Below are 14,922 nucleotides of genomic sequence, written 5' to 3'. Positions count from 1 at the left end.
TATATTGGTAAAATTGTATTTAATTAAACTGATTCTAGGGATTGAACATTAACCCATTCCATTTATTAAACGGATTAGTTGCGTCAACCCAAATATAATTTGAATCCATTAACCCCTCACTCATAATTTGCTAATTTCTTGTCGTGTCATATTGGTTCACAGTTGGTTGCCACCATGGTTGTCAAAATTGCGATCCGGATTGTAAAATCGCATGATTTCATGATCCCACCTCACCAAAAAGTTTAAAATCGTAGCAGGATCGCAAAAATGTTAGGATTGTAGGTAGGATCATGTAGGATCGTATGAGATCCTACCGATCCTACCCTTTGGCTTGATTTTTTATTTTTTTTAAGTGGGATTCATTTGGGTAAACCTAAACCCACAAGTCCAACGGGTTTTAGAAGCCCAATAATGAATTGAAGTCCCAAATTTACCCATATGTCAATATAAAATCTCAAAAAAGCCTATGGTATAAGTTTAACGTTTTCAAAAACAAAACCTAAACTATTTAGAAACACAAAGCTCCAGCACGCACCTCTGTCTCGTGCCTCCTTAGTCCTCTATCAAAAACTCAGCAGCTCTCAGCCCTGTTAATGGTGAATCATCACTGCCTTTAAGCTTTCTTAAGTTTAACGTTAAAAAAAAAAAAAAACCAGTCAAAAACCCAACACGGCAGCACCTCACTTTCATGCCTCCTCACTCCTCTGTCAAAAACCTAGAGTAAGTTTTAGATTACATATTGTAAATTTGTAGTTAGTTAGTTAGTTTTTTTATATACTAACTATCCTAACTTATTTTGGATTTGGAACTTAGAATTTGGAAAACATTTTCCATATGTGTAGATAATATTTTGATACTTAATTGCTAATTAAACATGTACTGAACTTTTTAAATACATTATGTCTAAAGTTAAATATATTTTTCTTTGTTAGAATGACATAAGAACGTGTAGTGCATGCAAATTACATTTTATAATGCAATTTTTTTTTTAATGGATGGATTCATATTTTAAGTGATTATATAACATACAAAGTCATTATCAATAATTTTTTTGTTTAAAATCTGAAAATAAGTAGGATCTTACCATCAATGATTCGATCCTACGTAGGATTGGATCCGATTTTGACAATCTTGGTGGCCACCCCTACTTAAGTCTACAACCTCCCATCTAGGGCTCTTGGCTTTGAAGCTCCATTGTTGGCGCGAACATTAACTAGTAAACAGCGCATGAACATCACTGTCCTGGTCTCTTGTCCTAAACTCTTCTTAACTCAAATCTCTTAACACTAGTATTTGTGTTAACAAAACAAATGAGTACAGTCTCGTTTTCTCCTGCTACTTCCATGCAATTATTAGATTCATTTCCATCTTCTTCTTTCTCCGTCCCATCATTGCCCCTCATCAGAACCAGTAATTACGCCACCATACCCTTCAAGAAGAAATCCAAAAGAAAACCAAGAACCCGATTGCTGTTACTCAAAGTTACAGCCTCTTCAACAGCGAAAGATGTGTGGCGAAGAACCCCACTTCACAAAACGACGCCGTCCTCGCATTCTCATCAGCACCAACGATACTCTAGAAAGAAACAAGAGCAAGTGCATTTGGATCACAATGTGGACATGGATGAGCTCTTGGCCTCAATGGGTCAAACACAGAATGAGCATGAACTGTTTGCGCTAATGTCACCGTACAAAGGCAGACAGCTCTCGATTCGTTTTATGGTCTCATTGCTCTCGCGTGAGCCCGACTGGCAAAGGTCGCTCGCGCTTCTTGATTGGATCAATGAGGAGGCTTCGTATACGCCTTCGGTGTTCGCGTACAACGTGGTGATGAGAAATGTGCTTCGCGCGAAGCAGTGGGAGATCGCGCGTGGACTGTTTGATGAAATGCGCCAAAGAGCGCTAGCGCCCGATAGATATACTTATTCTACGCTTATTACTTATTTTGGGAAGGAGGGTATGTTTGATTCTGCGTTGGGGTGGCTGCAGCAAATGGAGCAAGACCGTGTGTCTGGGGACCTTGTGTTGTATAGTAATTTGATTGAGCTTTCACGGAAGTTATGTGATTATTCCAAGGCTATTTCGATCTTTTCAAGATTGAAAGGATCGGGTATTGTGCCTGACCTTGTGGCTTATAACTCAATGATTAATGTTTTTGGCAAAGCTAAGCTATTTCGAGAGGCGAGGCTTCTTATAAAAGAGATGAGGGAGGTGAGTGTTTTGCCAGATACAGTGAGCTATTCGACACTTTTGACAATGTATGTCGAGAACCAGAAGTTTGTTGAGGCATTATCTGTGTACTCTGAGATGACTGGGGTGAAGTGCCCACTTGACCTTACCACGTGCAATATAATGATTGATGTTTATGGGCAGCTAGATATGGCAAAGGAGGCTGACCGGCTGTTTTGGAGCATGAGGAAGATGGGAATTGAACCCAATGTCGTTAGTTACAATACCCTTTTGAGGGTTTATGGTGTGGCTGAGCTTTTTGGGGAAGCCATCCATCTTTTCCGGTTGATGCAGAGGAAGGATATTGAGCAGAATGTTGTAACCTACAACACCATGATCAAGATTTATGGGATGACTCTTGAGCATGAAAAAGCTACGAATCTTGTGCAAGAGATGCAGAATAGAGGGATTGAACCAAATGCCATTACGTACTCAACAATAATATCGATTTGGGATAAGGCAGGGAAATTGGATCGAGCAGCATTGTTGTTTCAGAAGCTAAGGAGTTCGGGGGTTGAGATTGATCAAATTCTTTATCAGACGATGATTGTGGCTTATGAAAGGGCAGGTTTGGTTGCCCATGCTAAGCGTTTGCTTCATGAACTCAAGCGCCCAGACAATATCCCTAGGGAGACTGCAATTACAATTCTTGCTAGAGCAGGTCGTATCGAAGAGGCTATGTGGGTTTTTCGCCAAGCTTTTGATGCTGGGGAGGTGAAGGATATATCTGTGTTTGGGTGCATGATTGATCTTTTCTCAAGGAACAGGAAGCATACAAATGTCATGGAGGTGTTTGAGAAGATGAGAATGGCAGGATATTTTCCTGATTCAAATGTCATTGCTCTGGTTCTGAATGCTTATGGGAAGTTGCGGGAATTTGAGAAGGCAGATGCTATATATATGGAAATGCAGGAAGAGGGGTGTGTTTTCCCAGATGAAGTTCACTTCCAGATGCTTAGTCTCTATGGTGCTAGGAAGGATTTTAAGATGGTAGAGTCACTGTTTGAGAAGCTGGACTCTGATCCCAATATCAACAAGAAGGAGTTGCATCTTGTGGTTGCGAGCATCTATGAAAGGGCAAATAGGCTTAATGATGCATCCAGAATTATGAACAGAATAAATGAAAGAAGAACTTGGACATGACCATTTTTAGAAGTCCACATCAGCCTTTGTGTGTTTTAAATTTTGCAAAACCATTGTAAAATGCATTCTTTTCTACTGATAATTTTGTAAATCTTGTATTTGAACCTCTCATATCTCCAACATGTCCATCACATTGAGTTGTTCAGCTCACTAATGATCATTGTAGCACAGGGCAGGGAAGATGACATATAGTTGAATAGACAAGAACACTTTAAGCATCTTAGTTCTTCCAATCTTTATTTCAGGCCTATTTTGATATTTGCTTCCATATTTTAATGTGCATAAGAACTGACCTTACTTTTTTCCAAATCATCCTAAAATGGTGTATGAAGCACCTAATTAGTTATCACTAACAAAGTAGGAATGACTTTGGCTTTTCTAAATGATCCTATCATAGAAATTGAGTCTTGCTATATTGTCTGATCTACAATTCTATTTTAACCCCCCCCCCCCCCCGGTTTTGGTAAAAGCATGTGTCATGTAGAATTTTTGTGGCTTCTAGATGTTCAGGCAAAGATATTACCTGGAGGCTGGAGTAACCCATTAGCATAACCTCAATTATTTTGCATATTATCCCTCTCATAGCAGCATCATGATATTTGTAAGAGAAATGCTCAGTGCTGGTCTTAAAATGGTGGGTTTCAGTCTGATAACTTCTCCTGCAGAAACAGAGCTTGATATAAATGTCTGGATTGGCTTGCTAAATTGCTTCAACTGCCTGATGATTTTCTTTCGGCAGGTAAGGTTTATTACAGTGTGAAGGTGTAGTTCTTCTTCGTCTTTATTTCTCAAATCAAAGTTTTGTGTCTATTCTACTTGATAATTTGATATAGACAAGTAAGAAACAGTGAGGTCTTCCATCTCCCATCTGCCGATGCTGAACTTACAGTTTTTCCTGGAAATAAAGTATGCATTATACATTGAATATTTGGAAGTATTGGAATGGAAAGTAGTATATAATTTATTAAATCTAGGTTTACGGAGATTGCTGAAATGGTATGATATCTGTCATATGAGCAACTGTTATGGCAATTTAATATTTGCAGAGATGAACAAATATAGAATTAGGAATATACACCTACCTCAAGTGAATGAACTAAACTAAAGGATCTTTGAATTTGTAGGATATATGCCCCCTTTTTTTCCAGAGTGGTAAGCAGTCAAAATATTTTCTTACATACTGATGATGTGTTGTACTGGTATTGTAACGAATTTGGACTACTTTTGGAAGTTAAATTTAAACCTCAAACTTAGGAAAACAAGGATGTAGAACCCAATAAATTTTTGTGCATGTGTGTAATTGGACTAAATCTGCGTTTCCTGCACTTTTTCTGTTTTTTTTTGAGAAAATTCTGACACAAACACAAAACTTAGTCAATGCTTTGAATACAATTAAAAAAAAAATCACTTTCCCTTCTTCTCTTTGAAATTATTCTCAATAATATTAACTTTCTCTATTACTGGCATTCATCATCTTATCCTACATATTATTTGTCTCTATAAATTTTAGCACATTTCTTGTAATTTGAAAGACATCTCCAGTCAGGCAGTCACCTGTCAGGTGCTTGGACATCTGAAGACTTGCTTGGTATTGCCATTTGTTTGTGTCTTACTTCATGACCCATTTAGCTGGAGGAATATTTTAGGGATTTTAATTGCACTAATTGGGAGGGTTCCGCATTCTTACTTTTGACTCATGCGTGTCAGCAAAAGGCTCATGAAGCAGCAGCACAATCATTTCAGCTTTTGGCCACTTTTATTATTTCTTTTTATTTATTATTCTATTAATATTGCATGCTTTTACTTCCTAGAATTTCATCCACTGTTTTTTAATTTTTAAGCCACTGTACTTCAAACTTTGCCACTTTATACTCTCTCTTGTTTCAGAGTTCCTGAAACCATTTGCAAGGAATTAGACTCTGTTGTTAGAGACTTTGGTGGGGTCATGACCAAGGGGTTAGAAAGATGCATATGCTTCATTGGGATAAAATCTGCCTGAATAGAAGGGAAGGAGGTATTGGTCTAAAAAAATTTAGCATTATAAACCAATCTATGCTTGCAGAGCAATTTTGGAGGATAAGTCATAACCCTTAGTCTCTTTTAGCAAAGACCTTCAAAGCCAAATATTTTCCTAGATGCTCCATACATGACTGTTCACCTAAACCCCATCGCTCTTGGTTTTGGAGAAATATCATCAAACAGGATAGCCCAAAGCTAAGGGAAGGCAGATGGTGGGTTGGAAAAGGTTTGGACATTCCTCTCAACCACCCTGGTTGGTTCCAGTGTCCTACTCAAAACCTGCAGAACCCAAACCTACTCACTGGCACTGTTGCTGACCTTATAGATCATAATATGTTTGGAAAGCTGACCTAGTTAGAGCTGTTTATCCGTTCCCCCAATGTTCTGAAATTTTGAGCATTCCCATATCTAAGACAGGTGCTGTCTCGGATAAATGCTTATGGAAACACTCAAGCTTAGGGGAGTATAAAGTCAAAAATGTCTATAATCTTTTGCTTAAGGACTCTACTCAAACCTCCCATCATCACCACGGGCCAACCCAGTTCCCACCAGGGGTGTGGAATCTCATTTGGAAGGTGAATGTCCCCCATAAAGTTGGCCTCTTTGTGTGGAAGCTGATGCATGACAGTTTACCTACCTATCTCACACTAAGAAATAGAGGAATCCCAACTACCAGCTCTTGCCCTCTGTGTAAGAAAGAGGATGAATCTACCTCACACTTATTCCTCTATTGCACCTTTGCTAGAGCCTGTTGGCATGGATCTGCATTAGCAATACGCACCTCATGTTTAAGGAACTCTTCTGTGCAGCTCTGGATAAGTAACATCTTGATTAGATATAAGCAGATGGATCAAAATATGAAGGATTATCTTCAAGCCATTTTCACCTATCTCTGGACTATCTGGTACCACAGGAATCTTGTGACTCATGAAGGCAAGACTCCTAATCCTATGGAAGCTATCCTAACTGCTCAAAACTTATCTTGCAGGTTCAAGGAAGCTTTCAACATGTCAAGAAACCTAAGCAGACAATCTGTGACTCACCATACAGCAAACCAGAAAATTGGTGGACTTTGGGAGTTAATCATCAAAGTTTCTGGAGCTAGGATAAAGAAAAAAAGAAAAAATGCCCTTGCTTATGAAGCCATCAATCTTCAGGGGATGACCATGTTCTCGGGTGGTGCCAGTTGTGCGGCACAACAGTTTTTGAAGCAGTTCAGGAAGCTCTTGTGGAGGCAGCCATAAAAGCTAAGAGCCTTGTGTTTTGCAGGATTTTGTTTCTGTGCAGCAGTAAAAGAATAGTTTAGGTCTTTAACTTGGAAAATTTTCCTAGATGGCAGGAAAAGACTATGGTTGCTGATGTACTAGCTTTACAGCAACATGGTCTAGTTTGTAAAGCCCTTTTTGTTCCCTGGGCCATTCTGAACTCGGTATATTGCACATAGCTGATTTAGCAACTAGAATACCAGTCCACCACAGCTGGGTTCATCCGACTATTTTGTAACCTTTGTACTCTTCCTTTGTTGATATCAAAAAAAAAAAAAACCAACATGCTTTGGGAGCTCTCTCTCTCTCTCTCTCTCTCTCTCTCTCTCTGTATTTTTAAAAATTCTCTGAATCATGCCAGGTAATGAAATATGAATCTGATCCTCTGCTGAATGCGGAAAATGGGAAAGGAGGATTAACTGGTGTTGTTGTCCTGAAAGCTCCTGTGTGGAATGCAAACAAAAGTTTGCATGCATGAAGGATTGTTCATACATCGGTGAGAAGCAGATTGAGATCGTAGAAAGGATCTCCATGGACATATTATGACTCCCGCAGTAATGGCAGAATCTTCCGATTCAATTAAGCTTAGAGGTCTTGTATTTGCTCTCTATTATATGTTGTAGGAACTATAGATTTCTGCTCTTGTTTGTAACATTAATCATAGATGACCATCAACATCGTAAAGCTATTGCAATCATGCTAAACTTACTTAATACTGAACAGTCTATTTTTTGTGTTTTTATGTCTTTGTGATTAGTTACTTTTTTCTTTTCTTTTCTTTTCCTTTCCATGTAATATAAACTTCTTTTTGAGTTGAGATTGACATGGAAGAATTAAGACATGATATGGATATTAAAACCTTGGGGTGCTTGCTGGTTTATTTTGTGCAGGGCGTTTGCTTTGTTGGTATTGCACGCTCACCAATGGGGTGGGTTTTTAGGTTCTCTTTCATCTTTATATCCTACCAAGCTTGAATATATAGCTATTAAAGGTCATCGCAAAACCTTTATTTCTGCTTCATGAAAGGGTAGCCTCTATTATTGGAAAGGTTCCTTTTGACCTTTTCTTGAACCGTTATTTATTTATTTTTTTTGTTGTCCCGTGTAGTTGCTCTTAAGAGCAATATTGATCCATCTTTTGTACAAGAAGAATTCTTTGGCAATGTTCTCAGTGATAAGTTGCATTATTTGTAGGATGACCTGATTTAGAGGTCTCTACCACTATTCACAGATTTTGTGCATCGGGGATGAAAGGTGGACACCCTATCATTCTTAATGAAATCTAGAGTATGCATTGAAAGCTAAAATGTGAATTTTAATGGTTTGATCATGTAGTGTTACATGTGCTAAAACTATAGGTAAAAAAAAAAGTGCGCTAAAAGCATATGAATGTTTTGAATTTTGGTTGGGAAAATGTGATTGACTGTAGCGTTACATGCTTATAGTTAGTGCTGAGTGATGGTAGAATAAAATTCTCAAATAAAGCAAGCGAGTGCCACCAATACTAGCATATATAAATTCATGTAACTTTGTGAGATAATGGTTTGTTTGAGTCTAGCTTTTAACTTCTATCTTTTATGTACAATTTTTTCAAATCATATTTTTTTTCTTACTTTTTAAAAATACAAGCACACATTAACACGCTTTCAATAAACAAATAATAATAAAAAAACAATTAGCAAAACACTAAATAAACTTATGCCAAACGCATACTATGTGTTGAAAAAAAAGCATACTAATAAAGGTTTGCAAAGTCTTAATATCGTTTTTACTTCCCAGTGTTCTTGTTCAAACATGCACCTCAATTCAATGCTAGGCTGAGAGTACTTATGAGTCCATATCTTCATTTTTGCTTTCTAACATTTAAATGATGCCTCTTAGACTAGAGTGTGTAGTCTGAACCTGAATTGTTAATTATTGACATCATTTTGAATCCTCACTATTCATGGTCAAATATGCACCTTAATTCTTCATTAGGCCCGGAGAGTTAAAAAGCCCATATCTATCCCCTTGGTTTGTATCTTTTTTGGTGCCTAACATCTTAAATGATGCTTTTTGCCTAGAGTTTGAGCCTTCTAGATCACACTAATGCCGTCACGTTACCCATCTTGTAGTTACTGCCATTCCCATAACCTACCTTATCCCTTTGCATCTAATCCTACTTTTCAGCTTTAGATGAAGCACATTATCAATGACCAAATTAACGAATATCTTCTGTCCATTCCACCATTGTTTCCCATATAGGTTGCTTGCGCTTATAGATTGTTTTACATGTTTAGCCACAGATAAATTATTTTAGGAAAATGTCAATAGATGCTTTAACAGTATATATATTAAAAAATTACGGGAAAAGAAAAAAAGTAACTAATTTTTATTTGATAATTTTTTTTATATTCCTATATCAATTTATATCTCGGTTGGTGCCTTATTAGACTGTAATGCTATAATTGGGTGACCACTTCGGAATGCTGTATTGACATCCAGTAACTCAAACATTGGTTTTGGTCAACCCCCAATGTAATGTAATTGTTGAACGAGGGCAGTTCACCATAGGGTGATAAAAATAATAGAATTTATGAGTTAATGACTCTGAATCAGTCTCCAAAAGAAAAAGGAACCTATATGAATTAGGCGAGCAGCTAAGCTATTTCAAACTGTTGGTTGATTGTTATGGGGATTACATTACATAATCAAATAAGAAGAACTCGACAACTTTACTTTATATTATTTTTGTTCTCTTTTGTAGATAAGGATTTAAAACTATAAAACTGAGTTAGGCCACCAGGTTACAGCGTCCCTCTTGAAAACATGGAGCTCAAAAAAAAAAAAAAACTCTTTTCCCTAGGACTAGCATAGTGTGAAAGCCCTTCTCTATGTTGTAATTGATACATAATAGTGTAATACAGGTGGTTACCTCATTAAAACTTATTAAGAACAATTTTATATTTCGTCAAAAGTTTTTTAGTACAACTAATTGACATTTTTTAGTATTTTTAATGAAAATATTTAAAATTTAAATATTCCAATTCACATGATTAATCTATAAAAAAAAAAATAGAAAATACTTCTGACCTTGATCTTTCCAGAGGGAAATAGAAAATATAAAAAAATTGAAGTAACAATTCTCCTAACACTAACAGGTAGGCATGTAGGGTGAAGAGTTATAAATTTAGGGTCCACAGTTGGCGCTGCTGATTTAAGAAAGTCTATTTTTGAATTTATTACATCACAATCAGCATTTTAAACGCTTCTAACTTCAATAATTATTATTAATTATTAGTTGAAAGGGCCATCTACTTCTGTATTTGGTTAGTGAGTCACATTAATTGAATAAGAAATTAAAAATTTGTTTCTTAATGAAGTAGGTTTTAACACGGGTCACTATTTTATTCATGCATCAGAACTACACGTCGCTGTGATGAGGAAAAGTTTAGTACCACATAACTTTTTATAATTTTTTGTTATAATGGTAACTTGACTGAGTGTAATTGGTAAAAAAAATAGTGGGTTTATGTATAAGTGATAGTTAATCACTCACAATCTGCTAAGTCAAAATTGTGGCCAAAAAATTGTAAAATAATTTGTAGTCCTAAAACTGCTCTTCTCAAAATAATAATAATAATAATAATAGTTTAATGATAAAATAATAATAATAATTACAGATCGCTATTTTTGTAAAGATTTCATGTTGTATATAATAGGAAGGTCTTTTTGTTTTACATTATGCTTTTATAATTGTAAAGGCAAGAAATGAACTTCAACATGCCAAAAATACTGAATGAAAGTCCAATAAGCCCAAAACAATATATTTGTTAGGAAGTGAGTTATACAAGAAAACGTTTAAACAGATTAAGTTTGGGTCACGGTAAATAGGACTCATGCCAGTAAGATTAAAAACACAATTTGAGAAAAAAACACTCATCGGTTGAGTCCAAGGATATGACATTCTTATAATAACTCAAGTTTATATAAATAAAATTTGTTCTTTTTTCTTTTCTTTTTTCATTCTCAGATTACATGCCCCATTTTTTACCGGGGCTTTTTCCTTATATAGTCTTTCTATCCTCCATTCCATCATTCCACTTATTGATTTTGTAGGTGATCTTTTAGATTCTTGTCCCATCAAAATCTCTTGGAAGTTTTGTGAATAGCTGTAAACTAAGAGAGTATTGTTCATGTGTCATTTTTCCATAAATGTAGTCATTTGGTTTGGTGCAAAGTATATAATATGGTGGTGGCAGCCATTTCCCTAGATATTTCCTCCTTTGTTGTTGGTTACTTTCCCTAATGTTTATCCTTAGAAAAATGATTCTTCTTTGTACAACATTCCTAGAATGGCTGTGTTTCAACCTTCCATAAGATTTTCTAAGGAGGCTGAGTTCCTCGGGAACTATCGCTAGTTCGTTATTATCTTCCCTTATCCTCAACTTATTAACCTCAAAGCTTATCAAACCTTTTGATCATCCTCAGGCTTCTATGTGTCATCGGGCACGGTCCACAGCCCAACATTTCTACTCGGCCTACTTATCCTCACAATAATAAAATAACATAATTTTCATACCTTTTTTGTTTTGTTTTGTTTTTCTTTTCCTTCCATTTCCTCTTGATAAGGTCATGGAGATCCTTTTAATCATGGCAACTTATTAGCCTAAAAAAAGAAAAAATTATCGATGATATTCTTTGAATTAATTTCTATTTAGTCCTACTCTGCATTGTGGTAATTTATTTATAGAGTTTATTTATTTATTTTTTGTCAAAGTTGCCTTGTGAGTTATGTATAATTTTTTTTCTAAAAAAAAAAAAAAGAGTTATGTATAATTTCATTATTTATTTTTGGAAAATGCTAATGGATACCTTTAGGGCAATGATTAATAATCCATTTAAAAAAAGTTTTTATGAGAAAAGAAAAAAAAAAGTAATTAATGTTTTGATAGTCTTTTCCCTTCCCCATAAAATTGATGTCAAAACTTTCCTAAAATGGATTGTTAACTATTACCCTAAGGCCACCCGTTAGCATGACCTTTTATTTTTTCCATTAAATTTCATATCATAGGATGAGTATTGAGCATTAGTATTGGAGCTTGTAAATGACATATGTTAGATGATTTTAGTATCAAAATCATAAAAGTGTGTAAGTGTGCAATATCTGATATTGTAATTGTAAAAAATTTACAATTGTACTACTGTTGCATCTTATTTATATGATGCTACTATAGCAAAATGGTATTCTTATAAAGCATTTTTTTTAATTGTCTATCTCCTACTTTTTATTAATGATTCCAACCAAATTTCTCTCTCCTGTTTTTTGGGTTATATATTTTATTGTATAGATATATTATTTTAATGTGTTGTACAAGAAAATAAAAGTTGGGATGTTAATTATGTTGTAAAATGATATGGTATAATTGATAAAGAAGGTTTTGAGATGGTAAAATAGAATTTTTTTAAGAAACCGATTACAAATGCTCAGTACCCATGGAGTGTGGAGAATAATGTTTATAGTCATTATAGAGTCTACTCATTAAATTAATAGTGAAATCCACCAAAAGGAATGTCATCATTTTTCCATTCTTTGAGAGTGGATAAGAATTACTCACCGCACACCCTTGGTACGATGGTCACTCCACAAGTATAAGTGCTTATGGGGTATATGGGGTAAGGGCTGAGGTTCAAGTATCCAGGAGGAGTTTCACACACACATATACTTAGATTAGGTTAGAGTAGAAATTCTATCTTGTAAAAAAAAAAAAAAAAAAAAAAAGCAGATAAGAATTTTCCTCGTAAGTCTCAACTGTCAAGTCAATCACTAATACTTCCTCAAAAATAAAAAAAAAGTCAATCACCAAAAAATGATGGATAAACTAAATATTAAATAAATGATTTTACTAATATGTGCCTTAAGGACGCACAATAGTATACTATTTTTTAAAAAAGCTTTAAAAATTTTTACAGTTTTTCTAATTCTTTATAAAATGTTTTCAAAAATGGATGACTACATTAACTGGACCCTTAAATAAATAACATATCAAAGTGATTCATCAAAATTCTTCAAAAAAAGAAGAAGAAGTGATTCATCAAAATTTTTCTCATTTCAATTTTGATAGCTCTAGATGCCTAAAACTTAAATTTCATATCTTCTTACTAACCCTTATCTAGACAACAATCTAACTTCAGGAAATTTTATCTAATCTCATGACTTTGACCATTATCTTAAAAAGAAGAAAAAGGAAGTTAGGATGGATTCATACCATTTGCAGTAATTAAATAAAGAAGGAAATTACTACTTATTTGCTTGTTACAGTTTCTTTATTCAACTTTATAAAATTAATTGATTAAAAATTTAAAATTTTATACATAAAAAGGAAATAACATTAAAAAAAGTAAATTAAAAAATATGGTTTTAAAATAGGATGCCAACAAAAACATAGATTTCATTCTTTTTTTTTAATTTAATTTTTTTTTCATAATACATGGATCATTCTTCTTCAACTCCTTTATGGCCTGTTTGGATATTTAAAAATAGAGGAGGAGTAGAGTAGAGGGAGGGAGAGTAATTTAATTCTCTTGTTTGTAAGTTTTTTAAAGAGTGAGGGGGAGGGATTTGGAGGGGTTTAGAGGGGTTTCAATTACCTCTAATCTCTCATTTTTAATTCCTCCAAATTGGAGAGATTTGGAGAGAGAGCAGAGGAGATAAATTATTTATCAAATGAATTTCCCAATTCACCCATTTTAAATTTACGAAATTACAAACCAATTATATAAATAATATTTGTTTGTTTGCTAAGAAAATTTTAGCATTGACTTTTTGTTTGTTTCCTGAGAAAAAAAAAATATGCACATAGTCTAAGTCTTCTTCTTCATCAATCAGAAAATCCACCAATTCCTCGCGAAAGCTAGAACCTCCGATTCCGATTTCGATTTCATCTCCGATCTGAACGAACAACAAACCCAGAGACCCACAATGAACAACAGACAACAAACCTAGAGACCCATTTCAATTTCAACAACAAAGTAAATACACAGAGAGAGAGACAGAGAGCCACTATGCACCTGATCGAAGCCATGATTGCGGGTTGGATCTCTTGCGGCGTGGTGGTTCATCTACGCCTGTGGGTCCATCGGCGCCGCCGTCAAGCTCAACTGTGGCGACGTCGATATCGCTTTCGACTAAGCCTGTGGGTTCCACCATGCGAAGAAGCCTGAGGCGTTTGAGTTTTGCTACGGAAATGGATTCGACGGCAAATGAAGGAGTTCGTCGAACTCGTCTGGTTTCGACAAGGACGATTCCACAGGCGAAACCACATCGGCGGCGATCGCAGCAGGAGTCTCCGGAGGAGGAATCTTTGACTCCGTGCACTGCTCAACAAAGTTCATCAACGCCCACTCGGATTCGCTCCGGGTCATCGGACTCGAATTGATATGCCGCCGGTGCCGAACCAGAAGGAATCGGCGATTTCGTCGACCGGAAAATCTTCGCCATCTAATTCGTTGCATTATGCGGAGCCATTTTTACCAAGCGATTACTATATAAATAGGTAGTTGAAAATCTTGTAGTGAAAAAAAAAAAATTACTAATAAAGAAGAAAAAAATATTTAAGAGTTGAAATCCTGAAATTTTCTTTTTTCTTTTTTCTTGGCATCCAACCAGCGAAAGAACAAATAAAAACAAACAAATTTTTTTTTCTTTATTAATTAGATAAAAAAAATTTAAATAGGGGTAAATTTGTCTATTTAAATAATTTTCTCTCATTTCTATCATAATTTTTAAAACATCTAAATAAGAGGGAGGGCTAATTACTCCCTTCCCCTTCACTAATTTTAAAAACATCCAAACAAGGTGGAGGATAATCATTTCCCTCTACTCTCCTCTCCACTACTCTCCTCTCCTCTACTCCCCTCTACTCTCCTTCCTCTCTAAACTTCCAAACAGGCCATTAATATTTTCTTGTTTCACTTACTTTTGTTGTAAAAGTCTATTCAAGGCTAATAGGAGTTTGGTTTTTTAGTCAAAGCCTGTAGTCTAGAGAAGGTTAAAATAAAACAAGGCAAAGACCACAAACCAGGTTCTATTCTAAACATTAGCCTTAAATCTATGCGGTTTTCCTACTTTGTCAGGCAAAAAACTTAAAAAATAAAGTCACCTCAAACTAAAACTAATCTAATCTAACTTTTAGTTTAACACCAACGCAAAAGTCTTTTAACATAAATTGTTAAATCCAGAAATAGAGTCAGCAGATTAGCGCAAAATCACGGTCAAGAAAACATTCG

At 35.3% G+C, this 14,922-nt stretch overlaps 1 protein-coding gene across 1 annotated transcript; it reads left to right on the top strand.

Annotated features, from left to right (window-relative positions):
* Window positions 1-1,192: 1,192 nt before the first annotated feature.
* On the top strand, window positions 1,193-3,583 carry LOC142607254 (uncharacterized). Its single transcript, XM_075778682.1, has one exon. It carries the CDS (start codon window positions 1,311-1,313, stop codon window positions 3,369-3,371), a length of 2,061 nt encoding a protein of 686 aa, XP_075634797.1. The 5' UTR covers window positions 1,193-1,310; the 3' UTR covers window positions 3,372-3,583.
* Window positions 3,584-14,922: the final 11,339 nt, after the last annotated feature.

This window comes from Castanea sativa, chromosome 1 (genome assembly GCF_040712315.1).
Source record: "Castanea sativa cultivar Marrone di Chiusa Pesio chromosome 1, ASM4071231v1".
Classification (NCBI taxonomy): Eukaryota; Viridiplantae; Streptophyta; class Magnoliopsida; order Fagales; family Fagaceae; genus Castanea; species Castanea sativa.
The sequence above is the reverse complement of the archived record's forward strand: the minus strand, read 5'-3'. Positions and strand labels throughout refer to the sequence as shown.